The sequence below is a fragment of the Lissotriton vulgaris genome, chromosome 5 (genome assembly GCF_964263255.1).
Source record: "Lissotriton vulgaris chromosome 5, aLisVul1.2, whole genome shotgun sequence".
Lineage (NCBI taxonomy): Eukaryota > Metazoa > Chordata > Amphibia > Caudata > Salamandridae > Lissotriton > Lissotriton vulgaris.
In genome coordinates this window covers 1,325,734,975-1,325,762,931 of record NC_141693.1, presented here as the reverse complement: position 1 = coordinate 1,325,762,931, position 27,957 = coordinate 1,325,734,975, and the positions used below count along the sequence as shown (strand labels likewise).

The following is a 27,957-nucleotide window of genomic DNA, read 5'->3' as shown; positions in this document are numbered from 1 at the left end:
GGGAGGTCATCTACAGGACTTGCAGATTCAAGGAAGATGATCTCAAAGACAAAAACAACAGCAGATCAATAGGCTGGAGCTCTGCGCCGTTTTTCTGTCTCTCCAAGCATTCCTCCCAAGGATTGCGGGTTCCTCTGTGTTAGTCCGGACCGACAATACCATCAGCATGTATTATATCAACAACCAAGGAGGAACTAAATCAGCTACGCTCTCGCAAGAGGATCAGGAATTGTGGGAAGGGGTCACATTCCACAAGATGCCCTACCAGCCGAACACGTCAGGCACAATACCCTGGTGGACACGCTGAGCACGTCTCAGTCGGACTGTTACGAGTGGAAGCTGGAAAAGGAACAGGCTAACCCAGTGTTCAAAGCTTGGGTCAAACCAGCACTGGATCTATTCGCAATGATAGAGAACAAGAAATGCCAATATTATGCCAGCAGGTTCCCTCAACAGGGATCAAGAGGGATGCGATGGTCAGGAATTTGTGCATACGCTTTTCTCCCAATACCATTGATTCCGAAGCTCCGCAAGATGAAGCTGGAAGGTTGCCATCTTATTCTGATTGTACCCTGTTGGCCAAGACAATATTGGTTCCAGGAACTTCTACCATTGTCTCAAGACAAGCCCATTCGCCTACTGCCGCCGCCTACGATGTTGTCAAGGGACGGGGGCCAAGTGGTTCATCCGGACCCACAGTTTTGGCACTTGCACGCATGGCTCCTCATTTCTTAGAGTTCAAGGATCTCACCATTTCACAGGACTGTCATGAAATATTGGCCAAATTTCGTGCCCAAAGCACAATCAAGACTTATCGCCTCAAATGGAAGCGATTTTGCTGTTGGTGTCAGGCGAATAATATTCACTCAATTCAAGCTCCTGCAGAACAAGTTCTCCATTATCTGCTTTCTCTAGCCAAGTCTGGGCTTACTTTTTCATCTTGCTGCTCTTTCCAGATTCAGAAAATGCTCAAAATATCCTTTTCTCTGCTCTTCTTCACTTGTCAAACAATTTATGAAAGGACTTTTCCGAGCCTTCACTCCAGTGCAAGCACCCCTCCAGAGTGGGAACTCAACACTGTGCTAGCACAGTTAATGAAGCGTCCATTTGAGCCAATCCATAAAGCTGATCTCAAATTCCTCACTTGGAAGGTTGCGCATTTACTGGCTCTTACCTAAAAAAAAAACAAGCATTCTCAATGCAATAGGTCTCGCATTAGGAACGTTTTAGCTATTGATCTTGTAAATGGCAACATTTTTATTTATGTGTTGGTTTTGAAAATAGCGAAATTAATAGCTTTGTCATTTACAATGCCAATACTTTTATCTTTTGCAAATGTGACTCCTATAGCATTTGTAATGCAACATGTTTTGTATTTACGTGACTTAGATGTATTGATATTACAAATAACAATGGCTTTTAATTTTTTTAAATAATTAATACTTAAATAAAAGTTCTTGTTATTTATAATGGCAATAGCTTAAACTTTTGTATATAAATTTTGTGAAGATTATGTTCAGTGTATTTTATTGTGACGAAAATCCAAGAACAGAAGTGAAATATTAACATCTTTTTGTGACATTTGTAATAAAGCTTGAAACATTGACGGAACATATTTGAACCAGTTGTTGTTGAATGGTTGCACAGATTGATACTGTGGTGGTGCTGAGTGATGTTGTGGTGGCGACAAGGGATGGTGTGGCGTTCAGTGATGCTGTGGTAGCACATAGTGATGTTGTGGTGCCCCTGAGTGATGTTGTGGTGCTCCTGAGTGATGCTGTGGTGGTGCGATAGTTAGATAGAGTGAGGGCGATAGAGTGAGGGCGATAGATAGATAGAGTGAGGGCGATAGATAGAGTGAGGGCGATAGATAGATAGAGAGTGAGGGCGAAAGATAGATAGATAGATAGATAGATAGATAGATAGATAGATAGATAGATAGATAGATAGATAGATAGATAGATAGATAGATAGATAGATAGATAGATAGATAGATAGATAGATAGATAGATAGATAGAGTGAGGGCGATAGATGTGTGTGGTTGTGTGTGATTGGTTGTGTGTGGTTGTGTGTGTGGTTGGGTGTGGTTGTTTGTTTATGGTTGTGTGTGTGTGGCTGTGTGTGTGGTTGTGTGTGTGGTTGTGTGTGTGGTTGTGTGTGTGTGTGGTTGGGTGTGTTGTGGTTGTGTGTGTGGTTGAGTGTGTGGTTGAGTGTGTGGTTGAGTGTGTAGTTGAGTGTGTGGTTGTGTGTGTGTGGTTGTGTGTGTGTGTGTGGTTGTGTGTGTGGTTGTGTGTGGGGTGATGTGTGGGGTGATGTGTCTGTGGTGTGGTGTGTGGTTGTTTGTGCTTGGTTGTATGTGTGTGCGTGGTTGTATGTATGTGTGTGTGCGGTTAGAGAAGGATGTATGTGGAAGAGAGCAGCAGATCAGCACAGCAGAAGAGAACAGGGAGTTAAAGAAGGAGGCGGGTGGAAGAGAGCAGCAGATCAGCACAGGAGAAGAGAACAGGGAGTTAAAAAGGAGACGGGTGGAAGAGAACAGCAGATCGGCACAGGAGAAGAGAACAGGAAGTTAGGGAAGGAGGTGGGTGGAAGAGAACAGCAGATTAGGACAGGAGAAGAAAACAGGGAGTTAAAGAAGGAGGCAGAGTGGAAGAGAGCAGCAGATCAGCACGGGAGAAGAGAAGAGAACAGGGAGTTAGAGAAGGAAGCAGGGTGGAAGAGAGCAGCAGATCAGCATGGGAGAAGAGAAGAGAACAGGGAGTTAGAGCAGGAGGAGGGTGGAAGAGAGGGAGGGCGATAGATAGAGGGAGGGAGGGCGATAGAGTGAGGGCGATGGATAGAGGGAGGGCGATAGATAGAGGGAGGGAGGGCGAAAGATAGATAGAGTGAGGGAGGGCGATAGATAGAGTGAGGGAGGGCGATAGATAGATAGATAGATAGATAGATAGATAGATAGATAGATAGATAGATAGATAGATAGATAGATAGATAGATAGATAGATAGATAGATAGATAGAGGGAGGGCGATAGAGTGAGTGAGGCCGAAAGAGTGAGTGAGGCCGAAAGAGTGAGTGAGGGCGATAGAGTGAGTGAGGGCGGTAGAGTGAGTGAGGGCGGTAGAGTGAGTGAGGGAGGTAGAGTGAGTGAGGGCGGTAGAGTGGTATAGTGAGAGAGGTAGAGTGAGGACGGTAGAGTGGTAGAGTGAGGGCGGTAGAGTGGTAGAGTGAGGGCGGTAGAGTGGTAGAGATAGGGCGGTAGAGTGGTAGAGATAGGGCGGTAGAGTGTTAGAGTGAGGGCGGTAGAGTGGTAGAGTGAGGGCGGTAGAGTAGTAGAGTGAGGGCGGTAGAGTGAGGGCGGTAGAGTGGTAGAGTGAGGGCGGTAGAGTGAGGGCAGTAGAGTGGTAGAGTGAGGGCGGTAGAGTGGTAGAGTGAGGGCGGTAAAGGGAGGGCAGTAGAGTGGTAGAGTGAGAGAGGTAGAGTGAGGGCGGTAGAGTGGTAGAGGGAGGGCAGTAGAGTGGTAGAGTGAGGGCGGTAGAGGGCAGTAGAGCGGTAGAGTGAGTGCGGTAGAGTGAGGGCTGTAGAGTGAGGACTGTAGAGTGAGGGCGGTAGAGTGAGGGCGGTAGAGTGAGTGTGGTAGAGTGGGGGTGGTAGAGTGAGGGCGGTAGAGTGAGGGCGATAGAGTGAGGGCAGTAGAGTGGTTTAGGGAGGGTGTTAGAGTGAGGGCGATAGAGTGGTAGAGTGAGGGCGGTAGAGTCAGGGTGGTAGAGTGGTAGAGTCAGGGCGGTAGAGTGAGGGCGGTAGAGTGGTAGAGTAAGGGCAGTAGAGTGGTAGAGTGAGGGCAGTAGATGGGGTGGTGTTCCAGAGTGATGTGGTGGTTTCCCTGAGTGATGTGGTGGTGCCCCTGAGTGATGTTGGGGTGTCCCCAAGTGATGTGGTGGTGTCACCGAGTGATGTGGTTGTGACCCAGAGTGATGTGGTGGTGTCCCAGAGTGATGTGGTGGTGTCCCCGAGTGATGTGGTGGTGTCCCTGAGTGATGTGGTGGTGTCCCCGAGTGATGTGGTGGTGCCCATTAGTGGTGCCCCTGAGTGATGTGGTGGTGCCCCTGAGTGATGTATTGGGGTCCCTGAGTGATCTGGTGGTGTCCCTGAGTGATGTGTTGGTGTCCCTGAGTGATGTGGTGGTGTCCTAAAGTGATGTGGTGGTGTCCCTGAGTGATGTGGTGGTGTTGTGAGGCGTGCAACAGTGTGAGGCGTGCAGCAGTGTGCAACATGCAGCAGTTTGAGTAATGCAGCAGTGTGCAGCGTGCATCAGTGTGAGGCGTGCAGCAGTGTGAGGCGTGCATCATTGTGATGTGTGCAGCATTGTGATGCGTAGCAGTGTGTGGCAGGCAGCAGTGTGTGGCATGCAGCAGTGTGAGGCGTGCAGCAGTGTGAGGTGTGCAGCAGTGTGGCGTGCATCAGTGTGGCATGCAGCAGTGTGAGGCGTGCAGCAGTGTGAGGCGTGCAGCAGTGTGTGGCATGCAGCAGTGTGAGTAATACAGCAGTGTGCAGCAGTGTGAGGCGTGCTCCAAACAGTCTGAGTCATGCAGCAGTGTGCAGCGTGCGGCAGTGTGTGGCGTGTGGCAGTGTGCGTAATGCATCAGTGTGCAGCGTGTAGCAGTGTGAGGCATGCAGAAGTGTGGGGCGTGCAGCGGTGTGAGGCGTGCAGCAGTGTGTGGCGTGCAGCAGTGTGAGGCGTGCAGCATTGTGTCGTATAGCATTGTGTCGTGCAGCGGTGTGCAGCATGCAGCAGTGTGAGTAATGCAATAGTGTGTGGCGTGCAGCAGTGTGTGGCGTACAGAAGTGTGAGGCGTGCCGCAGTGTGTCATGCAGCAGTGTGAGTAATGCAGCAGTGTGCAGCGTGCAGCAGTGTGAGGCGTGCAGAAGCATGGAGTGCATCAGTGTGGCATGCAGCAGTGTGAGGCGTGCAGCAGTGTGTGGCGTGCATCCGTGTGAGTAATGCAGCAGTGTGCAGCAGTGTTAGGCGTGCAGCAAGCAGTGTGAGGCGTGTAGCAGTGTGCGGCGTGCGGCAGTGTGCGACGTGCGGCATTGTGCAGCGTGCGGCAGTGTGAGTAATGCATCAGTGTGCAACGTGTAGCAGTGTGAGGCATGCAGCAGTGTGAGGCGTGCAGCGGTGTGAGGCATGCAGCAGTGTGTGGCGTGCAGCAGTGTGAGGCGAGCAGAAGTGTGAGGCGTGCCGCAGTGTGTCATGCAGCAGTGTGAGTAATGTTGAATGGCTCGGATCATTTTAAGGAAGTCTTTTTTTGTGGCAATGCTAACTTATGTTCTCGTCGCTTGAAAGACAGAGAAATGTAGCATTTCTGAAAAGTAGGCAGGGAGTCGTTAGGCTGTAGATCAGGTATTTACAAACGCAAGCTCTTGGCATTGCTGTGGGGGAGCGGGGCAACACGTGAGGAACAATGAGGGGGAGTACAGGGGGGAGTGAGGTGGTGGGAGGTATGGGCACTCCAGGAAGTTGAATGAGACGCAGGAACAAAACAATCTCTTGGGATTGCTATGGGGGGGCTGGGGGCGGGAGCACATTGCAATAAAGTATGATGGTGGGGGCGGGGGAGCAGCTTGGGAGGCAGCATTCCATTGCGGTGCGAGGCTGATGGGTTTGTGCAAGCGTGTCTCACACGAGTGCATCACATGAACTGCACGTAATCCGTGTTTGTTCAAGAGTTTGTTTCACCTTCTATACACTCGGCTATTAATGCCTGCGGGATATAAAAGCCGAGACCTAAAAAGGGGTTAGTGAAATCCAAGCTTTCACTATAAGGAACCCTTTTTACATTTTGCCCGGAACTACGTAACCCTTTGAGCAAATCCCAGGTTCATTCTTAGGGTATCAAGACAATTCCACTTGAACAAACTGGTAAGATTAAAAGCATTCTTTCCGGATCCATCCACTCCAGCTGTAAGAGCATTACACTCGCTGGATGTTAAACGCTGTGTATAATTCTACCTACAGAAAACTAAGGATACCAGACAATCCAACCAGCTGTTCGTGGCTTATGGTCAAGCAACTATTGGAAATGCTGTAACAAAGGCAACAATAGCCAGATGGCTGGCATCTGCAATTCATTTCTGCCATGACAAGGTTAACAAACCCTTGCAGAGGAAAGTCAAAGCTCATTCGACAAGAACAGTACCAACGTCAACAGCTTTGTTTGCTGGAGTAACTCCGGAAAATATATGTCGTGCTGCGACATGGAAATATTTCCACACATTCACTAAGCATTATTGTCTTCAATCTTCGCATCAAGAAGATGCAGCGGTTGGACAGGCTGTTCTACGTCATCTCTTTCATTAAGATCAGACTCGAGTGATTTGTCCTTTTATGGATTATTCCATTCTTTAATATTCATGCAAATGTACAGATTTATATGTCTGCAAGATTTTAAATATTTGTCTATATATATATATATATATATATATATATATATATATATATAAATACATACATATATATATATCATCAGACAGCATGACATTGAATTGATTATAATCAAAATATTGATGTTTTCAATTAAAAATTCAATTGAAATAATTTCTAGACATTAAGTCGGGACTATATAAAACTGTCAGAATTGTACACTCGGCTGTGTCAGACACTTATTTTTTTATATTATCTGTGGGTTACAATAATCATGATTCATGTTTTGATTTTGCACTGTTTAAAGCACTTTCTTTTTTGACAACCGATAACAAAATCCAATTTTTAAACGTACAACAATCACTCATATGCATACCTGATACAATCTTGTGACCAATGTAGCAATTTGATGAATTGTGGGAATAATAATATGAATTTTGTATATTAATTTCACTATTGACACTTGTCAAAACTTACATTTATTTGCTATGCAAACACCTTACCATGACACTATGTCATTATTAGGTTTCTTTTTGCTGTTTTGATGAATTGTGATTCCCCTTCTTATATTATTTGTGCTATTGATTTGACCCATTTGCTTCAATGGTAATGCATTGAGTTGATAAAATGTATTAATGTTTATTAACATTTAAATCATTCCAAAATGGCGTTTAAATTGTACATATTATGTGTATAGTTAAAAGAATTGGTCTGTCATTTATGTTTACACTGTCTTTCACTGTGAGGGCGTGCACTTTAGTTAATTTGTCCTACCATTATGTTTACTATATAATGCTCCATTTTCCTGAGCGTGGTATGTGATCAAGCTCCCTAGAGGAGTGAAACGCGTTGTCGGATGGGCATTTGTCCTTGAACACAAATAAAATCTCTACTCTGCCACCTATTTGAGGCTTTGGATCTACTTCTGTTCTAACTTTTTCGCTGCTGGTACGAGGTCTGGAGGTCTGCACCTGGTGTTCCCGTCACCCATTGACGAGAGCAGTAACATTCTACATTTATATATATATATATATTTATTTATTTTTATTTATTTTTAACATTTCTAGAGCGCTCTGTTACCCCGAGGTGTCCTGGCGCTAACATGGTTTAACTAGTGTGCGTGAGTGAGGAGCTTTAATGGGAGAAGAGCCAGGTCTTCAGTGATCTTCTGAAGGATAGCAGGTCGGGCAGCTGTCTAATGTTGAGGGGAAGTTTATTCCAGGCTACTGCTGCGCCTAGGGAAAAACTCCTACCCCCCCCCATCTTGCTTTCTTAACTCTGGGGACTAAGACCAGTGCCTAGTGCCTATATATATAATATTGGATATAGCTTTGCTTTCTTTAAGAATAATCCATTTGAAAAAGAAAAAAAAAAGAGAAAGATGTTTTTCAAATACTGAGGATGCTATTTGAGAGTTTATGAACCAATGTCTCCCACCATCCGCAAATGACAGTATATGGTTATACTGCTTGCTACTCTGATTCAGCCATGTGAATCTATGAAAGATACCCCAATACTGGATAAGAAAACAAGCTACTTACCTGTAACTACAGTTATCCAGTATTGGTATCTTTCATAGATTCACATGCACCCACCCTCCTCCCCGGCTAGTCAGTTCTCTATATCTGGGATACTTACTTCTCACTTGTGCTAGGAAAATCTGAGGAGAACTGCCTCTGCTGGGAAGGTTCTAGAGGGTGCTAGCAGCGGATTGGTTGGGACCAATCTTTAGTTCTTTTTACTATAATGATGTAGATAGGCTACTAAGACTTAGGCCTTAAGCTTTTTCTTTTAGCCTTCTACTATGATTTACTCTTGGCACTACTTTTGTATTTACCGTGGGACTCCCGCCTCAGCGACGGGGACTGATTCAGGCATGTGAATCTATGAACGATACCAATACTGGATAACTGTTGTTACAGGTAAGTAACTTGTTTTCTTATTATCCTGTTCTTCTCATAAAAAAGAACAGACTCTCTCAGGCAAGCTGCCACTGCAGTGCATTGTGGGAGGGGGTCCCTATGGGATTCTTAAAGGTACCAGTCTCCTTTTTGTACTTTTAGTGTTAGTCTATCAGGCAGTTTTTTCCTTACAATCTAGACTTACTGACACAGCCACTTTTCCTATGAAAAGTGTTGTAAGTTTTGCCGTTCCTGCTTTTTACAGTCTCTAACAGCATATTCCGGCAAATACAACCCTGACAGTCTACACTTAAAAAAACAAAAAACATTTTAAGAGTTTTATATATAGCGCGAAATAAAGCCTTAGATATCAGGTATCAGAGCGCTTTACATGAGCACCAGTTTCAGATGGATACATTCATTTTTGTTAGGCATGGGGAGATTAAGTGATTTGCCCAAAATCACAGGATGTTGAGCGTCAATGCTAAGACTCTAATCCAGTCCTCCAGCTTCGAGGTTGACCGCTCCAGCCGTAAGGTTACATTCTGTCCCCAAAAATGAATGGAAAAGGTCTCTTTTCCTGGACGTTCTACATATATGGAATAAGGTGTTCCGGGGTCCGCGCAGGCATCACAGGATTATTCAAGGTCTATGACTTCAATGAAAATGCCTGCGATGCAGAACTATCCCTACAGGTATGTAACTTTACCATTTTCGCTAAGCAGGTATCTCTTGCCTATTGTATTTGCATGGAAAAGGCTAATAATATGTGCATGTTGGCTGTTTGGAGTTGAGTGTCTCCCTCACCCCGTAGCTTAAGAACATCTGACTTAAAGAATCCAGAAGGCTAGTGTTAACATTGAGGATGGGACAAATAGTGTACCATATTGAGTGGTGTTTGCCTCAAAGAGACCATGCTGGAGCTTTTACGTTTCCAATGTGTAACACAAAATAACTCCCTTTAATACTTATAATTTCTTTCCACTGCTTTGATGGATCATCTTAAATATATTTATTACCTTTTATGTGATTGTTAAAAATTCACCAAGTGCCGGTAATGCTTGATTATATCATGATCTGTGAAAATATTACTCTTAGCTTACAAACTTGGAGATATATTTTAGTTACCCAGCAAATTGAAAGTCATTGTAGGAAATCGACCTGGATAGGAAGTAAGATCGATTAACTAGCACTGTTTTAGAAGTTCAGTTATATTTGGTGTAAACTATGCTATATTTTAGGTCATTTTTACTTATGTAATGTAACATAAAAAAGATCATGGGTGTTGGCTAGTAGAGTAAAATCTGCAAAACACATTTATTGTTGGCTCTAAAAATTCCTACATTAATGGATCATGGACTAAAATGTATAAGGTTTTAGTTTATAGAAAGTATTTGCTTGGTAGGTAATTGGTGTGTGCACTGAGTTAGACTAATATCAGATACGAAATCAAGGATATTAATGAATATTATTTTTATTGTTCAATATTATGATGTAATCAAAGAATTGCTTATACTATATTTTTTATCGTTTAAACTATGTTCTTGTTTTTGTGTTAGTGCTTGTTTGTATTGCCTTTATAGACATGTTATCAAACAAATACATTTGACTTGACTTCCATGCAGATCAAGATACGGTTGGAATTATTAGAAGTGATTTATGGATAGCAATGCTAATAGAGTACCTGGCAGTACAAAGAGATATACTAGCTTTGTCATTGAATTGCTCAACTGAAAGGTGGCAGACTGAGAGGAATTGTAACATACATGTTAACACATACACGCATTCTATCTTAATTTATTCCCCAGTGAATGTTGTCAGTGTAACATGAGATGTATGGTCTGTTATTTTCATCATGAGACATTTCCCAACACTCCTTTACCACACATCGATTTGACTGGATCTGGTTCTGTTGCTGGGTCTATGTTTTCGGATTGAAGAAAATTAGTGCCTCCTTGTACCAGTATTGTTTTACAGTCTATTAATCACAAATTGCATGAAATCGCATTTGTGTTTTTGTATATCTGTACATAATGTGCTCTCTGTGATTTTCATTTAAATCCTCCTTTCTTACTCCCTTCACAGATATGGCTTTGGAGGTTCAGGGAAACCATTATTTAACATTGGCCCCGGTTCAGAGCTCTGCTATGAAGTCACTCTGAAGAGTTTTGAGAAGGTAAGAAGATCTAGTCCAACATACTAGACTTCAGTCAGCATGCAAAAAGACAGCAAATGAGTCTTATCTAGTCTTTTCCCTTTCTAATAGATACTTCTTCCCTTAAATTACTCGACATATGAATATTCCACAAGTCCCTGACTGAATCTGGAAAACATTCAGAGCTCTCCAGCCCTGCAAAGTCGCTTCATATGTCTAATGTTGAGTCTCCTGCCCAGGATGTGATCACATAAGTCAGTGTCTAATGTGGGTCTCACATGTTTCTTCAGTGTCAAAGTGTCTTCAAATTATTATCAGTGGCTAGCTCAAATGTCAGCTCCTAAGGCCTCAGGCTCAAACCCTGTTAGCAGCATCAAAAAGAAGGCGTCTTAGAACCTGATTACATTTGTATGTAGTTTCTGGATCCCTATCATTCTACTTCATTATTCAACTACTGCACCTCTATGCACTCAAAAGCCTCCAGGGAGTGGAAAGCAAAGTTGTTCTTGGCTCAGACTCCAAAAGATACCCTTAAACTGGCCCGCTCCCCTTTGGTAAGTTAGTGTCCTGACAGGAAGCTGTCCATTAAATGGTCCACATGTAAAGAAACACAAAAAATGGCAGACGAAGGACAAGCCCTCTTCCTTCTCAAGGAAACAGTGCTGCTCCTCGGACCATTCTGAGGCTCACCAGTACCTTTCGCCTACACTGGTCTCTTCTCTTCTCCATCTGAGCCAATGCCAGTTCTCAAGAAACTTAATAAGAATGTTCAGCCCCATGTGCTGATGAATCTTATGTCAATGCCTTTTGACAAGCCATGCTGGATATCTTCAGGACTATCCACATCCCTCTAGGCCAATCTAGCATGCTCCTGATTGTTTGGATTCAGCAACTCTGGCAGCTCCAGCCACAACGCTACCCAACCATGCCTCCAGAGCCTCAGTCTTGGCACCACTTCTGAGGAAGCCTTTGTCCACCAAGGTGCCAGGTCAATTTCCCAAGTTTTCCAATTCGGAGGTCACCCCCAGATCCACTCTATGAGCTGTGTCGGGGCTATCTCAACCCTCGAAGTCATCAGAAACTATTTGAGTGCCTTTGGAAAAAGTTAGAATTTCCTTTGAGAACCAGTGCCTTGCGAAGCCTCTCCTTAGAGCCCAGAGACTAGTTTGAATGAAAGAACTCTGTGTGTATCTTGGATTATGTCACACTAGGCATGCCTGGTCAGGATTATGTGCACACAGAGGAAGATGATTCGAAAGCTGATAATCACCCCATCCTTATGACATGTACGCTGAACTCTATATAAATTCCCAAATTTTAGTGGCCTTTATACATTCCCTGAAGGTAATATGCCCTTTTCTTTGGGCCCTCCATCTGAGAAAGTCTGTTCATTCACGTCTGTAGCGCTTAAGGCTGCGGAGGTGCTTGAATAGCCCTTGCCGCCTGCAGAGCCACCTTCTGAAGCTCAGGAATCCATCTTTCCATTCATTGAGACATTGCTTGAACTAGTGCAGGCTACCCTGGAGACACCCTTTTTGGGCCCTCCAATTCACAGACAGATTGTTTGGGATCGCAGGCATATGCCATCTGATCCCAAGTTCTTGTCAACACATTCTTCTTTGAGAACTAGTTGACCCCGGCATCAGCGAAGCTAAACCCCAATTCTCCAGTATTAGATCTTTCATAGATTTGCATGCTTGAATCATTCCCCGTCGTTGAAGTGAGAGTCCCACGCTACAACTTGAACAGCAGTGTAATGATAAACATAGCCTGGAAAGGCACTCAAGCCTTCGCTTTAGTAATATATATATATATATATATATATATATATATATATATATATATATATATATATATATATATATATATATATATATATATATGTGTGTGTGTGTGTATATATGTATACATGTAGTGGGTTCTACGATGACTTCGGTTTTTCTAGTTATTAAGGATGTCCCGAGATATGAAGATTACTGGGACATAATAACCAAGTCAAATGACCGGAAATTGTATCATCAACTGAGAGTAGGCTCGCTACCTGTGCGTGGGCTAACACACTCTTGGAACCCAGAAAGTAGTGACAAATGTCCTTTTTGTGTAACGGAAGTAGAAAATATTGAACATCTACTATTCTGCTGTCCAAAGTATTCATTACCCAGAAGAGTCTGGTTAAGACCAGTATATTGTTCGTTGGGCACTAGATCTGCTATGGCTGCCAGTAGGATTTTGAAAACGGACACTGCTGCCTTTATTGTCATCGGTGTGGCAAAGTTTATTAGCTGGGCCTGGTCTATACGTTCCCGTAACCTTAGTCACTGAGTCATAGCTTTTACGTCATCTGTTTTGTAATTGTGTATTGTCGTATGTCCTAGTCATGGTCTTTTTCTGTCCAATTTAATGCTGTTTTACCCAGGTTTTAACATGTATTGTATTTATTGTCTTAATCTTTCTATGAAATGTATTTTATGCTTGCTGTATATTGTCTTTTATGATATATATCGAAATAAAGACCTTTTGACTTTGTATACATGTATGCATGTATGTATATATATGTATGTACGAGTACCGGGTGTCGGCTGTAGGAGAGTAGGGTCTGCAATCCTATGATCACCCAGATTTTTTGCTTTTGTTTCACTGGTTTACGACTTTCTCTGGCTGTGGGCCTGCTAATCAGACCCACAGCCTGGCTGTTCTCTTTCTAAATTACGATATGTACCTTAAGTGCATTTACCAATTGGTACTGGGCCACCTTATCAGACCCCGTAACGCAGGGCATAGGTGTACCCAGGGCCGCCAGGGGCTGAAGCATGTATTATGCCACCCCTGGCTGGCCTCCTAAATTTGACACAACTGGCTGCACGACAGCTGGGGCGAAGACGTGTAACCACCCTTCGCTTTAGGTATAGTAGCTCTATATCTAACCATACAATGGACACCCGAGTTCCTCCTATGGCAGGCCTTAACGATCCTGAAGGCAGAGTGCGTGGGCTCGTGTGAGCTAGGTTCAGGCCCGAGCCGAGCCCGGTTGCAGCTTGCGGAATCAAGACCCAATAGCTGTTCCATGATAACGCGTACCATATCGGTAACTCCGGTGTCGCGTTATCAAGGCATGTCGAGTAAGGTGTCATACGAATCGGGGTGCTGCCCTCTCACCAATTCTGGTGATGAGGTTAGCATCCCACCCTTCTAGAGGGACACAACATGTACGTAACTGTGAACCCCGGTTAAAGTTAACTGAAGCCTCAGCTCCACAAAATGGATGCTGCCACCACAGACACGAGTCTGACCTCCTGCTGCTGGGAGTCCTTCCAGCGAGGAGCACTTGGACAAAGGGTTTCCTGTCGAGGGCGGTGTTCGCACCGTCCCAGACAGGGTTTGTGTATTCTGGGTAGGTAGGGCTTTGGCGAGAAGGTGACTGCGGAGTGGCACCCCGGTGCTCACTACGCATCTGCCGGTTAGAACCAGTTCCAGGGGCGACAGCCCTGGCCTGGGGAAAGTCCGGCAGGGGAGAGGGGTGTAACTACCCCCCTTCCTGGTCCCACCCTTAGGGCAGGACCTAGTCATGTACCCACCCCTTTCTTTAGAAAAGACCGGAGCGGGGACCCTTCCAAATTAGATCATCTTTGATTCAAGAACTACTTTCTACGAAAGGACATTCAAGACTCTTCTCAAGATTTCTCCCTTGTGACTAAGGAGTAGTCACCCTGCATCAGCGGGCACCAACTAAGAACTCTGCGGTTTGCTGTAAGTCCTTCCTCAAGGAATCCGACGGCCCAGCTCGACGAGAACCGGCTTCCCTGGCACCTCTGACCTCTACCCACGTCATCAGCTCAGCTGTGATCTGTGGGTGCGACGAGACCTCGAGGGACCGGCCATCATCAGAACCTGCACGCTCTTAAAACCAGCACGACCATCGAGGTAACTCTCTGGTGAGTGCTCTGGGGTCCGAGAAGCCCCGACCCTGAGCCGCTCCAGCACCGAAGTGCAGTCTCCCAGCATCTCCACGATCTGCGTGGGGCCCTTCTGCTCGCTGCTCAGCACGTTGTCTGGTCACTAGCCGCTGGCTTGTGCCCTTCTGCGACGACATCCGAGAATCATCACTGCTGGTCTGGTTGCTCCAGACTGGCCCTTGCTTCCATCTTTGCGAGAAGCACCCCGGACCCTCCTGGTCCACTCAAGACGCCATCTTAGGCCCACCACGTGGCCCTGAGATCTGCCAAGGCTTGTTGCCCCATCCTGGGCCCAGCGACGCCAACAGCATCATCCTTCGTGGGACAGTTTGCACCTCCACCGTGGTCGCCGACAACGCCTCCTGGTCCGTGAGACTGCAGAGCCTAGCGTCGCCCACTCACCTGGTCGAGGTGACGGCCAACCGGTGCCTTCCTGGTACCCTCTGACTACTGGCTAGTAGTACGAACTTGGTCCCCTCTGTTTTCAGGTTTCATCAATCTCCGATCCAGGCTTGGATCTCTACGAACTATTCAGCACTGGTCGCCGGCCAGCAACTCCTTTTCTTCCGGCTCCTGGCTCGTCAGCGAAGACCCCGACGCCTGTAAGACTTGTGCAGCCGCAGCCCTCGTGGCTAGGTAACTCGGCATTTCGGTGCCTGCATAGCCTCCTTACTCTAGGGTCCTGAGTCCCTCGCTTCCGACTTGCCTTATCGGGTCCGCCCGAGACCTTAATCTTTCCGTGTCCTCGGACACTTGTTTTAATTGTGCACTTGAAGTATTTGCTAAAGAGATTTGGTTTGTGCTTAGTACCCTGTCCTCATAAAGAGTACAGGGCTGTTGTGATTCTTAATAAATATACTGTTTATTTTCATAACACTTGTGTGGTGTCCTTTCACTGGGTGTTCAAGGGGTACATGTGTGGTAAACAGCTGGCTTAACGCGCCCTCTCGAGTCTTTAGCCTTAGACTGCTCGTATCCATGCTACTAGGATAGCTGGTCTATAGGTTGACTTACAACCAAACACCATAAGGGTCGTTGGAACGATACATAGCGGTCGCTAGAATAGCGAACGTTGCATATCGGGCCAACTTCTCACATTGGTGAGCAGCGGGTGGGATTTGAGCTTGCTGTTGTTTTACCACACGTATCCTAAGAATATCTTGTTGAAAGATCGCACAAGTACTGTTAGTACATATAACTAAAAGCTTAGAATACTCTGAGTTCTACTGAACCAGCTGTTGTAGCTCCTCAAGGCTTAGCACACCTTGGCTACAACTCTTAGCAAGGGTACAGTAGGTAAACACGTAGTGTAGGTAGGTGCATCACTTACACCACACTAGAAACAGTATGTCGGACAGAGGAGGAAACTCTGGGTCTCCCCTTGTGTCAGTTGACCCTCCACAGGTCATCCCTTCAGGATGTACTGTGCTGAGCTTCAAGGAGTTAAGACGACTGTGTCACTCCAGGAAGATTCAGCAGGGGTCTAACCCCACAACGTCCTTTCTGATTGGTCTCTTGGAGACTTATGATGCCAGAAGAGCTGAGAAACTTCGTAGCTCTTCTAATCCAGAAGGAGACATGCCTCCCCTCGAGGGAACCCGAGACGATCCTGACCTCATCCACCTCGCAACTGAGAACGAAGATGTGGAGGAGGATGAGGATCTCTCTGGGGATGAGGCAGATAAGGGACAGGTAGAAGTCGTCAGACTGAGCAGGTCCAACTTAAGCAAACATGATAGCGGTACTGGGGGACCCCTGGGGCCACTATCAGGTCAGCTTAACATTGGGAATGGACGAGCCCGATCTCTGTCAAGAGACTCTGGCAGATCCCTTCAAACCAATGGCTCTCACAACTCTTCTCAGAGAGGGATGACGTCCCCTCAGAGGAGAGTGTACGAAGCTAAGGAAAGGGCAGCCAATCTAAGGATTGAAAGGGAAGAACTTGCCCTGGCCAAAGAGAGGCTTGCCTTTGCTAGAGAGCAACAGTTAAGTGGGGCAGTCCCCACTGGTGGCAGCAATGTACCTAGTAATAGGGAAAAGAGTTTCGATACGAAACACCTTGGTAAGATAGTGCCCCCCTTTAAACAAGGGGACGACATCCACAAATGGATTACTGCTTTGGAGAGGGCCTGCACTGTGCAGGGTGTTCCCCAGAGTCAGTGGGCAGCTATCTTGTGGCTCTCCTTTGAAGGAAAAGGAAGAGACAAGCTCCTCACCACAAGGGTGGAGGATGCTAACAATTACCAAATCTTGAAAAATACACTCGTTGAAGAGTTCGGCCTAACCACTGAGCAGTACAGGGTGCTGTTCAGGGATACCCAGAAAACGCAGTCTCAAGATTGGTCTGATTTTGTCGATTGTGCCACTAAGGCTTTTGAGGGCTGGTTGCTGGGCAGTAAGGTTACTGATTATCAAGGATTGTATAATTTGATGATGAGAGAACAAATTTTAAACAATTGTCAGAACCAGTTGTTGCATCAGCATCTTGTCGACTCGGATCTGACCTCTCCCCAAGAATTGGGAAAGAAGGCAGACAGATGGGTTCGTACAAGAGTTAAACAGAACCAGGGCCAGAATCAAGGTGGTCAGAAGAAAGCAGACCAGAAGGGTAAAGATTCTAAAGGGGAACAAAATGACCAGAAGTCTTCGACAGGTCCCCAACAACCCAAAGAGGGTGGGGGTCAGGCTCCCCAAAAGAAGAAAGAAGGCCAATCCAAAAGATGGTGCCAGTACTGTAAAAGTAAATCTCACTGGTTTAGTGAGTGCACCAAGAAAGGAGGAGGGCAGACTCCTGCCACTGCAGCCCCTAAGGCACCTGTGCCCCCTAGTACAGTCAGCAGTGGTAGTGCGCCTCCCAAGGGTTTAGTAGGGTTAACCCTGGGTTCTGAGGGGCGTGACAACTTAGTTGGCACACTCACTCAGGCTGTCCTTGTCAGTACAGGGGACGCGGACGTATCCCCTGACGTAAGCCCCAATACTTTGGGCAAATACCGACAGACGCCTTTCATAAATGGAAAGATGGCTCAGGCCTATAGGGACACTTGTGCCAGCGTCACCATGGTGACGCCTAACTTTGTGGACCCTGGACAGATCATGCCAGGTACAGAATTCCTGGTGACCAATGCAAGCAATGTCACTACCAATCACAGTATGGCAATTGTAGCTTTCTCCTGGGGAGGGGTAACTGGCCAAAAGAAGGTTGTAGTTAGTCCAGACCTCCCAGTGGATTGTTTGTTGGGCAATGATTTGGAGTCGTCACAATGGTCAGAAGTGGAGCACCGGACTCACATGGAAATGTTAGGTTTGCCAGCACATGTGTTCGCTGTGACTAGGTCACAGGTCAGGAAATGCCCCACTGAACAGGTGCTGGATCCTGGAACAACGGACCAGACACCTCCCAAGAAAAAGAGCAGTAGGGTTAAGGCTGCGCCTTCCCCCTTGCCCCAGGTCGAGGATCGAGTCTCAGAGGAGGCTGACCTACAGGAATTGAGGGAAACTGAGCCTAGGGAATTCGAACTTGATCAAGTTGAATTCTTGGGTTCAGGGGGACCCTCAAGGGAAGACCTGGGGAAGGACCAGTTAGACTGCCCTTCTCTTGAACCCCTCAGACAGCAGGCTGCTGCTGAGGCTGCTGGGAACGCCACAGGTACCCACAAGGTATACTGGGAAGATGGACTCCTGTGCACTGAGTCAAGAGACCCCAAGCCTGGCATGACCAGGAGGCTGGTTGTACCCTTGTCTCAGCGTGGTTTCCTACTTACCTTGGCCCACGAGATTCCCTTAGCAGGTCACTTAGGCCAGACGAAAACGTGGGACAGGCTTGTCTCACACTTTCACTGGCCTCACATGAACGAAGATACCAAGGAGTTTTGCCGCTCCTGTGTCACTTGCCAAGCCAGTGGTAAGTCAGGTGGCACGACAAAGGCCCCCCTTATACCAATGCCTGTGGTGGGGGTGCCCTTTGAACGGGTGGGGATCGACATCGTCGGTCCCATGGAACCACCTACAGCATCAGGGCACAAGTTTATACTGGTGGTAGTGGATCATGCCACCAGGTATCCTGAAGCTATTCCCCTTAGGACCACTACAGCACCTGTTGTGGCAAGAGCCCTAGTTGGAGTGTTCTCCAGAGTGGGCTTCCCTAAGGAGGTCGTCTCCGACAGAGGTGCAAACTTTATGTCGAGCTACTTAACTGCTATGTGGAAGGAATGTGGTGTTAACTACAAGTTCACTACACCCTATCATCCACAATGCAATGGGCTTGTTGAGAGATTCAACAGGACCCTAAAAGGGATGATTCATGGACTACCGGAAAAGCTTCGGCGTAGATGGGACGTCCTGATCCCCTGCCTCTTGTTCGCCTACAGAGAAGTCCCGCAGAAGGGGGTTGGCTACAGCCCTTTTGAACTTTTGTACGGGCATCCTGTAAGGGGACCCCTGTGTTTGGTGAAGGAAGGATGGGAGAGACCTCTCAAAAAGCCTGCAGCCAACATAGTGGACTATGTGCTTGGCCTCCGCTCGCGGATGGCTGAATACATGGAAAAGGCATCTGAAAACCTTAAGGCCAGCCAAGAACTCCAAAAAGCTTGGCATGACCAAAAGGCTGTCTTGACTGTTTACCAGCCCGGACAGAAGGTGTGGGTGTTGGAGCCAGTGGCCCCAGCAGCACTCAAGGACAAATGGTCCGGGCCCTACACCATCCTGGAGAAAAAGGGAGAGGTCACCTACCTGGTCGACCTGGGAACTCCCCGGAGCCCCCACAGGGTGCTTCATGTCAACAGGCTAAAAGCATATGTCGACAGGAAGGACATGAGTTTGCTCATGGCCCTAGATGAGGGACAGGAAGAGGAGAGTGACCCTCTCCCCGACCTGCTCACTCAGAATCCTGACGATGGCTCGGTAGATGGTGTTGTCTTTTGTGGCAGCCTCTCCGAACATCAACAGAGCGACTGTAAACAGGTTCTTCAGTCGTTCAGACATATGTTTTCTCTAACACCCAGTCAGACCGATTGGTGCACCCATGAGGTTGACACTGGTGACAGCTTGCCCGTCAAGAGTAAAATCTACAGGCAGCCTGATCACGTTAGAGACTGCATCAAGAGTGAAGTGCAGAAAATGTTGGAGCTGGGAGTCATTGAACCCTCGGATAGCCCTTGGGCTAGTCCCGTAGTTCTAGTGCCGAAACCTCACACCCAGGGTGGTAAGAGAGAGATGAGGTTTTGCGTAGACTACAGGGCTCTCAATGCAGTCACTAAGACTGACGCCCACCCAATACCAAGGGCAGACGAGCTTATCGATAGATTGGCTTCGGCCAACTACTTAAGTACGTTTGACCTGACAGCTGGGTATTGGCAAATCAGGTTAGCTGAGGACGCCAAGCCTAAAACCGCATTTTCAACCCCTGGTGGGCATTATCAGTTCGTGGTAATGCCCTTTGGTCTGAAAAATGCACCTGCCACCTTCCAACGGTTGGTGAATCAAGTCCTTACTGGGCTGGATGACTTCTGTGCGGCGTATCTTGACGATATCGCTGTCTTTAGCTCCACCTGGGAGGATCACCTGGTCCACCTGCGGAAGACGTTAGAGGCACTGCAAGCAGCAGGTCTCACTATCAAGGCCACCAAGTGCCAGATAGGGCAGACACAGGTTGTATACCTGGGCCACCTTGTAGGTGGAGGTCAGGTTCAGCCACTGGAGAGCAAGATACAGTCAATCAGGGACTGGGCTCCTCCAACCACCCAGACTCAGGTTCGAGCTTTCTTGGGCCTGACTGGTTACTATAGGAAGTTTGTCAGGAACTATGGTTCCATTGTGACACCATTAAACGAACTGACAAGTAAGAAAATGCCAAAAAAAGTACAGTGGACAGCGAGCTGTCAAAAAGCATTCGATGACCTAAAGCAGGCCATGTGCACGGCGCCTATCCTCAAGAGTCCGGACTACTCCAAACCGTTCATTGTCCAAACAGATGCTTCTGAGTTGGGTGTGGGAGCTGTTCTATCTCAACTGAATTTTGATGGTCAAGACCAGCCCATTGCTTTTATAAGCAGAAGGCTGACCCCTAGAGAGAAGAATTGGTCAGCTATTGAGAGGGAGGCCTTTGCTGTGGTTTGGGCCCTGAAGAAGCTGAGGCCATACTTGTTTGGCACTCACTTCAAGATTCAGACCGACCATAAGCCCCTCTTGTGGCTAAATCAGATGAAGGGTGAAAACCCCAAACTGCTTAGGTGGTCCATTTCCCTACAGGGGATGGACTTTACAGTGGAACATAGACCTGGTACTGATCATGGCAATGCCGATGGGCTCTCCAGATATTTCCACTTAGAACAAGAAGACTCACCTGGTCAAGGTTAGCTTATTGTTCCGACGTTTGGGGGGGGGTCATGTAGGAGAGTAGGGTCTGCAATCCTATGATCACCCAGATTTTTTGCTTTTGTTTCACTGGTTTACGACTTTCTCTGGCTGTGGGCCTGCTAATCAGACCCACAGCCTGGCTGTTCTCTTTCTAAATTACGATATGTACCCTAGGTGCATTTACCAATTGGTACTGGGCCACCTTATCAGACCCCGTAACGCAGGGCATAGGTGTACCCAGGGCCGCCAGGGGCTGAAGCATGTATTATGCCACCCCTGGCTGGCCTCCTAAATTTGACACAACTGGCTGCACGACAGCTGGGGCGAAGACGTGTAACCACCCTTCGCTTTAGGTATAGTAGCTCTATATCTAACCATACAATGGACACCCGAGTTCCTATCAGTCACTCCTATGGCAGGCCTTAACGATCCTGAAGGCAGAGTGCGTGGGCTCGTGTGAGCTAGGTTCAGGCCCGAGCCGAGCCCGGTTGCAGCTTGCGGAATCAAGACCCAATAGCTGTTCCATGATAACGCGTACCATATCGGTAACTCCGGTGTCGCGTTATCAAGGCATGTCGAGTAAGGTGTCATACGAATCGGGGTGCTGCCCTCTCACCAATTCTGGCGATGAGGTTAGCATCCCACCCTTCTAGAGGGACACGACATGTACGTAACTGTGAACCCCGGTTAAAGTTAACTGAAGCCTCAGCTCCACAAAATGGATGCTGCCACCACAGACACGAGTCTGACCTCCTGCTGCTGGGAGTCCTTCCAGCGAGGAGCACTTGGACAAAGGGTTTCCTGTCGAGGGCGGTGTTCGCACCGTCCCAGACAGGGTTTGTGTATTCTGGGTAGGTAGGGCTTTGGCGAGAAGGTGACTGCGGAGTGGCACCCCGGTGCTCACTACGCATCTGCCGGTTAGAACCAGTTCCAGGGGCGACAGCCCTGGCCTGGGGAAAGTCCGGCAGGGGAGAGGGGTGTAACTACCCCCCTTCCTGGTCCCACCCTTAGGGCAGGACCGAGTCATGTACCCACCCCTTTCTTTAGAAAAGACCGGAGCGGGGACCCTTCCAAATTAGATCATCTTTGATTCAAGAACTACTTTCTACGAAAGGACATTCAAGACTCTTCTCAAGATTTCTCCCTTGTGACTAAGGAGTAGTCACCCTGCATCAGCGGGCACCAACTAAGAACTCTGCGGTTTGCTGTAAGTCCTTCCTCAAGGAATCCGACGGCCCAGCTCGACGAGAACCGGCTTCCCTGGCACCTCTGACCTCTACCCACGTCATCAGCTCAGCTGTGATCTGTGGGTGCGACGAGACCTCGAGGGACCGGCCATCATCAGAACCTGCACGCTCTTAAAACCAGCACGACCATCGAGGTAACTCTCTGGTGAGTGCTCTGGGGTCCGAGAAGCCCCGACCCTGAGCCGCTCCAGCACCGAAGTGCAGTCTCCCAGCATCTCCACGATCTGCGTGGGGCCCTTCTGCTCGCTGCTCAGCACGTTGTCTGGTCACTAGCCGCTGGCTTGTGCCCTTCTGCGACGACATCCGAGAATCATCACTGCTGGTCTGGTTGCTCCAGACTGGCCCTTGCTTCCATCTTTGCGAGAAGCACCCCGGACCCTCCTGGTCCACTCAAGACGCCATCTTAGGCCCACCACGTGGCCCTGAGATCTGCCAAGGCTTGTTGCCCCATCCTGGGCCCAGCGACGCCGACAGCATCATCCTTCGTGGGACAGCTCGCACCTCCACCGTGGTCGCCGACAACGCCTCCTGGTCCGTGAGACTGCAGAGCCTAGCGTCGCCCACTCACCTGGTCGAGGTGACGGCCAACCGGTGCCTTCCTGGTACCCTCTGACTACTGGCTAGTAGTACGAACTTGGTCCCCTCTGCTTTCAGGTTTCATCAATCTCCGATCCAGGCTTGGATCTCTACGAACTATTCAGCACTGGTCGCCGGCCAGCAACTCCTTTTCTTCCGGCTCCTGGCTCGTCAGCGAAGACCCCGACGCCTGTAAGACTTGTGCAGCCGCAGCCCTCGTGGCTAGGTAACTCGGCATTTCGGTGCCTGCATAGCCTCCTTACTCTAGGGTCCTGAGTCCCTCGCTTCCGACTTGCCTTATCGGGTCCGCCCGAGACCTTAATCTTTCCGTGTCCTCGGACACTTGTTTTAATTGTGCACTTGAAGTATTTGCTAAAGAGATTTGGTTTGTGCTTAGTACCCTGTCCTCATAAAGAGTACAGGGCTGTTGTGATTCTTAATAAATATACTGTTTATTTTCATAACACTTGTGTGGTGTCCTTTCACTGGGTGTTCAAGGGGTACATGTGTGGTAAACAGCTGGCTTAACGCGCCCTCTCGAGTCTTTAGCCTTAGACTGCTCGTATCCACGCTACTAGGATAGCTGGTCTATAGGTTGACTTACAACCAAACACCATAAGGGTCGTTGGAACGATACATAGCGGTCGCTAGAATAGCGAACGTTGCATATCGGGCCAACTTCTCACATCGGCACCCGGCAGTTAATATTCGAAAATCCTGTGAGCTCTTCCCCACTAAGAAAATGACTTGCACACCAGGGTCCAAGTAAACAAAAGATATGTTATTGGCAACGCGTTTCGACAGGAATGGTCTTTTTCACAAGCCAACTTTTCAACAAACAAATCCACCACTTTGAAGTGCATTTACAAAACATAAAGGGAGGACCAATGCACATTGATTCATACATAGGCAGTGAAAAAAGACTCTCATACATTTTCAGAGCTTTGCACAATAAAGAAAAGACATGTGTTGGTCATAAATTATAATACAAACATCTGTTTACCAGAGAGCTAAATTGTATTGCAAATTATATGGTATGACGGTTTGTCAATTATAACAAGTGTTGTACATAACGACAGAGAAATACAGATAAACAATTAGCCTCCGTATCTGAAAGATTTCTTTTGATGTTTAAACCTGGTGCCAGCTCTTACGTATTGATATCCTTGCGGCCAAGTGGCCTGATGTGTAGTTTATTTAATTCTAATTCATCTTTATTCGTCCTTAATAGTTAGTGAATTAGGATAGCCTTACAAAAAATGTAATAAGATGCCCTACGTGTTTCCCAAAACAAATTACCCTAAAAAAATGTACTCAAAAAGTGAGGGGGGTTATTTACAAGTGGGCCTCACTACAGAGACAGTGACAGGTGCAAATAACGTTGAAGACACAACTAAGCAGAGTACTGGGAAGGCAGGTGTTGACTGGGCCTGAGCAAGCTAGCCGTTAGTTTCACATCATTTCCCAGTGGGATAAACTGCATCAGAAGTAACATATACATATAGATTCAAGTAATTATGTAGAGACCAGCTTTAGTCATCTTCCAGCCGCAAGTGCAGTTTGAAGACATTATTAAGAAAAATATATATGATGTGGGTTACATCACACTCCAGAAGGTGAGGGAGGGTGGGGGCGGAAGTGATTCTGGCTAGGCCTCCTGTGAAGTTTCCAAACGGCCAATCCTGTGTCACGGTAGAGAGCCCTCCGCTAGGACACAGAATGTACAGAGAAATCGTGGATCACAACAAAAGCAAGGTAAGATAATAACTCAGTTGGGGTACTCATCCAATATGAACGTTACTCCAGTATTGGAACTTTCATAGATTCCCATTGCTTGTATCATTCCCCGTCGTCGGAATGGGAGCCTCGGTAATAATATATATATATATATAGGTAAATACACCCTAATAGGTGTAAAAAAGGTAAAAAATTAGGCCTAGGCCTCATTATCTTTTGCAGCCTATTGCTGTCATTATGTAAAAAGACCCAAAGTCCCCTTAGCAACCAATCAGATCAGCCTCACCCTGTAGAACCTTCCTGAGAAAGCTCAGAGCCTCAGATTTTCTACCGCTTCGTTGGTGACAGGGAGTCTCCTTAGAGCTCTGCTCTAACTTCAACTTGAGGTACTGTTTAAACAGTTTTTCTTTAAGGATTTCTTTCAGCCTTGTCATGGCTGATAAGGAAAAGAAGAGCCTTTTCAGGTCTTGTGCCACTTGTGGCAAAAAACGACTTTATACAGAGGATCAACATCAAGACTGTATTTACTGCCTATACCCAGACCATAAGGTTGATAAGTGTAGTATATGCAGGAGAATGTCTGTAAAAACCCTCCGTGATCGTGAAGGACGGCTGCTTCTGTGGCTCAGGAAGTTGGAAAGGAGGGATGAAGTAGTGTCTGGTGATGAGGAAGATGCCAGATCAACATCTTCAAAGACTTCATTGAAGAGGGGCGGATCGTCTGTGGACACTTCAACTGAACCCCCCTTAAAGGCTGTGCGTTTGACCTCTGATAGGTCTGGCAAGCCAGGGCCTATCGAATCTCCTCACGTGAATGTAAAGGAGAGGGAAAGGCAGGCACTGCAGGTGCAAAAGGCTAAACTGGATGAGAGCTCGGCTGGGCCTTCCCACCAGGTTAAAGTAGCCAAGTCCGTCAAAAAACCGACGGTGGAGGCCTCTACAGGGGTCAAAAAGGACTCTAAAGCATCTGAGGTGATTTTGTCTCCTCAGTCGTCGACGAGCCACCCAGCGACGACGAGGACGACGACGAGAGCGTCGACGAGGACCTCGATGTCGATTCCGTCGACGAAGACCGGATCGACGACGGCGTCGTCGACGATGACCACGTCGACGGTTACCACCACGTCGACGAAGACCATCCCGTCGACGATGACTATTCCGTCGACGGTGGCAATCTCGATGACGACGATTCCGTCGACGAGGGCGACGAGCCCGTCGACGACGACAGCTCCGTCGACGAGCCCGTCGACGGTGGACCCGTCGACGATGACAGTTCCGTCGACGATTCCGTCGACGGTGGACCCGACGACGATGATGGTCCCGTCGACGATGCCGTCGACGGTGAAGGGACTCTCGTCGACGATCCCGTCGACGACGATTCAGAATAAAGTAACGGTGGATTTATTTTCAACGCCGTTGACGACAGGAGCGCCAGACAACGGCAGAAGGAGGAGGATAACCCCAGATATGACTTCTCCAAGGAAGGTACCATCATTGCCTCCACCCCTTTTGTTGGATGAGGATGACTACTCAGAAGAGGAAAATGAGATGTATGGGGATGCTTACAGTCCATCACAATTGAATCTGAAATACCATGATTCGGATTTGGATGAGGAATATTATTATCAAAAGGAACAGCGGCCAGAGAGACAGGTTGCATACCAAGATACCCAACCACAGCAGGGCATGGTATCGATGCCTATGAGTCTTTTGACAGACTTAAGGGCAATGCTGGAGGAATATAGGAGCAAGAAGGGGTCGCAACCTGTGGAAGGTCAAGCACAGGTTCAACCGCAGGTGGTGGCAGCACAGTCAGTGCGGCCTGCACAGGAAGAACATGAGAGGGCATATCCTCCGCAAGTCCAAGTGGATACCTCGGATGAAGATGAAACGGGGCAAAACCAAGATCAAGACCAGGAGAGTGAATGGAACCAATATATAGCTCCGGATCCGGCTTCACCAGTGCCAGACCCGGTCGACTCGCCTCCGGCTGATGTAGGAGGTTTCTTCAGCCTGATGGAAAGAGCCACAGCGCGCTTTAAGTTAACGATGCCTACAACATCTACGGATTGTTTTTTATACGATTTCAAAGAGGCATACCGTAAGGCCGTGCGCTCGATTCCCATTGTGGATCACATATGGGAGGAAGGGAAGAAAGTGATGCAGGCCCCAGCGACGGTCATTCCAACTCTTCCGCGCTTGGAGAAAAAATATAAAGCTCCGGATGACAGTCCCGCCTGTTTGACTGGACAACCTAGACCTGACTCGGTCATATCGCAGGCGGCACAGAAGAAATCGCGGAATCCTTCGGCCACCCTCACGACTCCGCCGGATAAGGAGGGTAGAAGGTTGGACAACGCTGGGAAGCGTTTTTCGTCGATGGCTAGCTTGCTGGTCAGAGCGGCGAATGCCTTGGCGATCCTAGCAAGGTACGACCGCCAGATGTGGAGTGATGTGGCACACTATGTGAATCTGCTTGCGGATGACCAGAAAGTGGAAGCACAGAAACTTCTGGAAGAGGGACAACGTTCCTCTTCGGAAATGATTGACTGCGCGATGGACATCGCCACCATCTCTTTCCGTGCCCTAGGCAGTGCAGCGGTTCTTCGGCGACAAGGATGGCTGAGAGCTACATACTTCCGGCCAGAGGTCCAGAATAGGATTTTGGATTTGCCTTTCGACGGGGACATGTTGTTTGGGAAACATGTCGACGAAACCCTACAGGGTATAAAGAAGGACACGGAGACAGCAAGGGCTCTGGGGAACCTGCAATATAGAAAAACACCGTTCCGTGGAGCACGAGGAAGAGGTTTCTCTTCACCCAGAGGAGGTTATCAGCAACAGCGATATTCACAGCAGTCGCAGTCTTACAGGCCCCAGTATGGCAATCAATACTATCAGCGGCAGTCGCAATCCCAGTCTTTCTCTCGCCAGAACGCTCGTGGACGACAGGGGCGTCAGGGCAAGGACGCTGGCAAGCGTCAATAGCGGCCTCCCGACTCTGCCAACTGTTCCTCCGCTTCTGGGATCTCCAGTGGGCGGCAGGATATCACAACATCTGAGCAGCTGGGAAGAGATTACATCGGATCAGTGGGTATTAAATATCATCCGGAATGGGCATACTCTAGAATTCCAGGACTTTCCACCTACAAGAGCTCCCCACGCCACTACTTCCAACCATCTGAACCTTCTTCAAGAGGAAGCTCAACAAATGCTTCAAAAAGGGGCGATCCAGCGTGTTCCCCTATCACAAAGAGGAGAAGGTTTCTATTCCAGATTTTTTCTGATCCGAAAAACAAAACAAAAGTGGCGTCCTATCCTGGACTTGAGGGAGCTCAACACCTATCTCACGAAACTATCGTTTCGGATGATTTCACTCCAGGACATATTGCGCCTCTTGAACCCAGGCGACTACATGGCAACATTAGACCTGGAAGATGCCTATTTTCATATCCCGATCCATCCAGCTCACAGACGTTTCCTTCGCTTTACAGTAGGCAAGAGTCACTTCCAGTTCATGGTGCTCCCATTTGGATTAAAGTCCGCTCCTCGGATATTCACAAAGGTGCTGGCACCGGTAGCGGCATTTCTGAGGAGACAGTCGCTGGAAGTATTC

The 27,957-nt window shown here is 47.7% G+C and overlaps 1 protein-coding gene across 4 annotated transcripts in view; it reads left to right on the top strand.

The window, feature by feature from the left end:
• Positions 1–27,957, top strand: part of FKBP5 (FKBP prolyl isomerase 5) — a 940,582-nt gene that overhangs the window by 626,285 nt on the left and 286,340 nt on the right. For all 4 annotated transcript variants that reach the window (XM_086923252.1, XM_086923254.1, XM_086923255.1 and 1 more), the window contains one exon: positions 10,405–10,495. In XM_086923252.1, the coding sequence (XP_086779378.1) occupies positions 10,405–10,495 (91 nt within the window). The remainder of the gene's footprint in view (positions 1–10,404; positions 10,496–27,957) is intronic.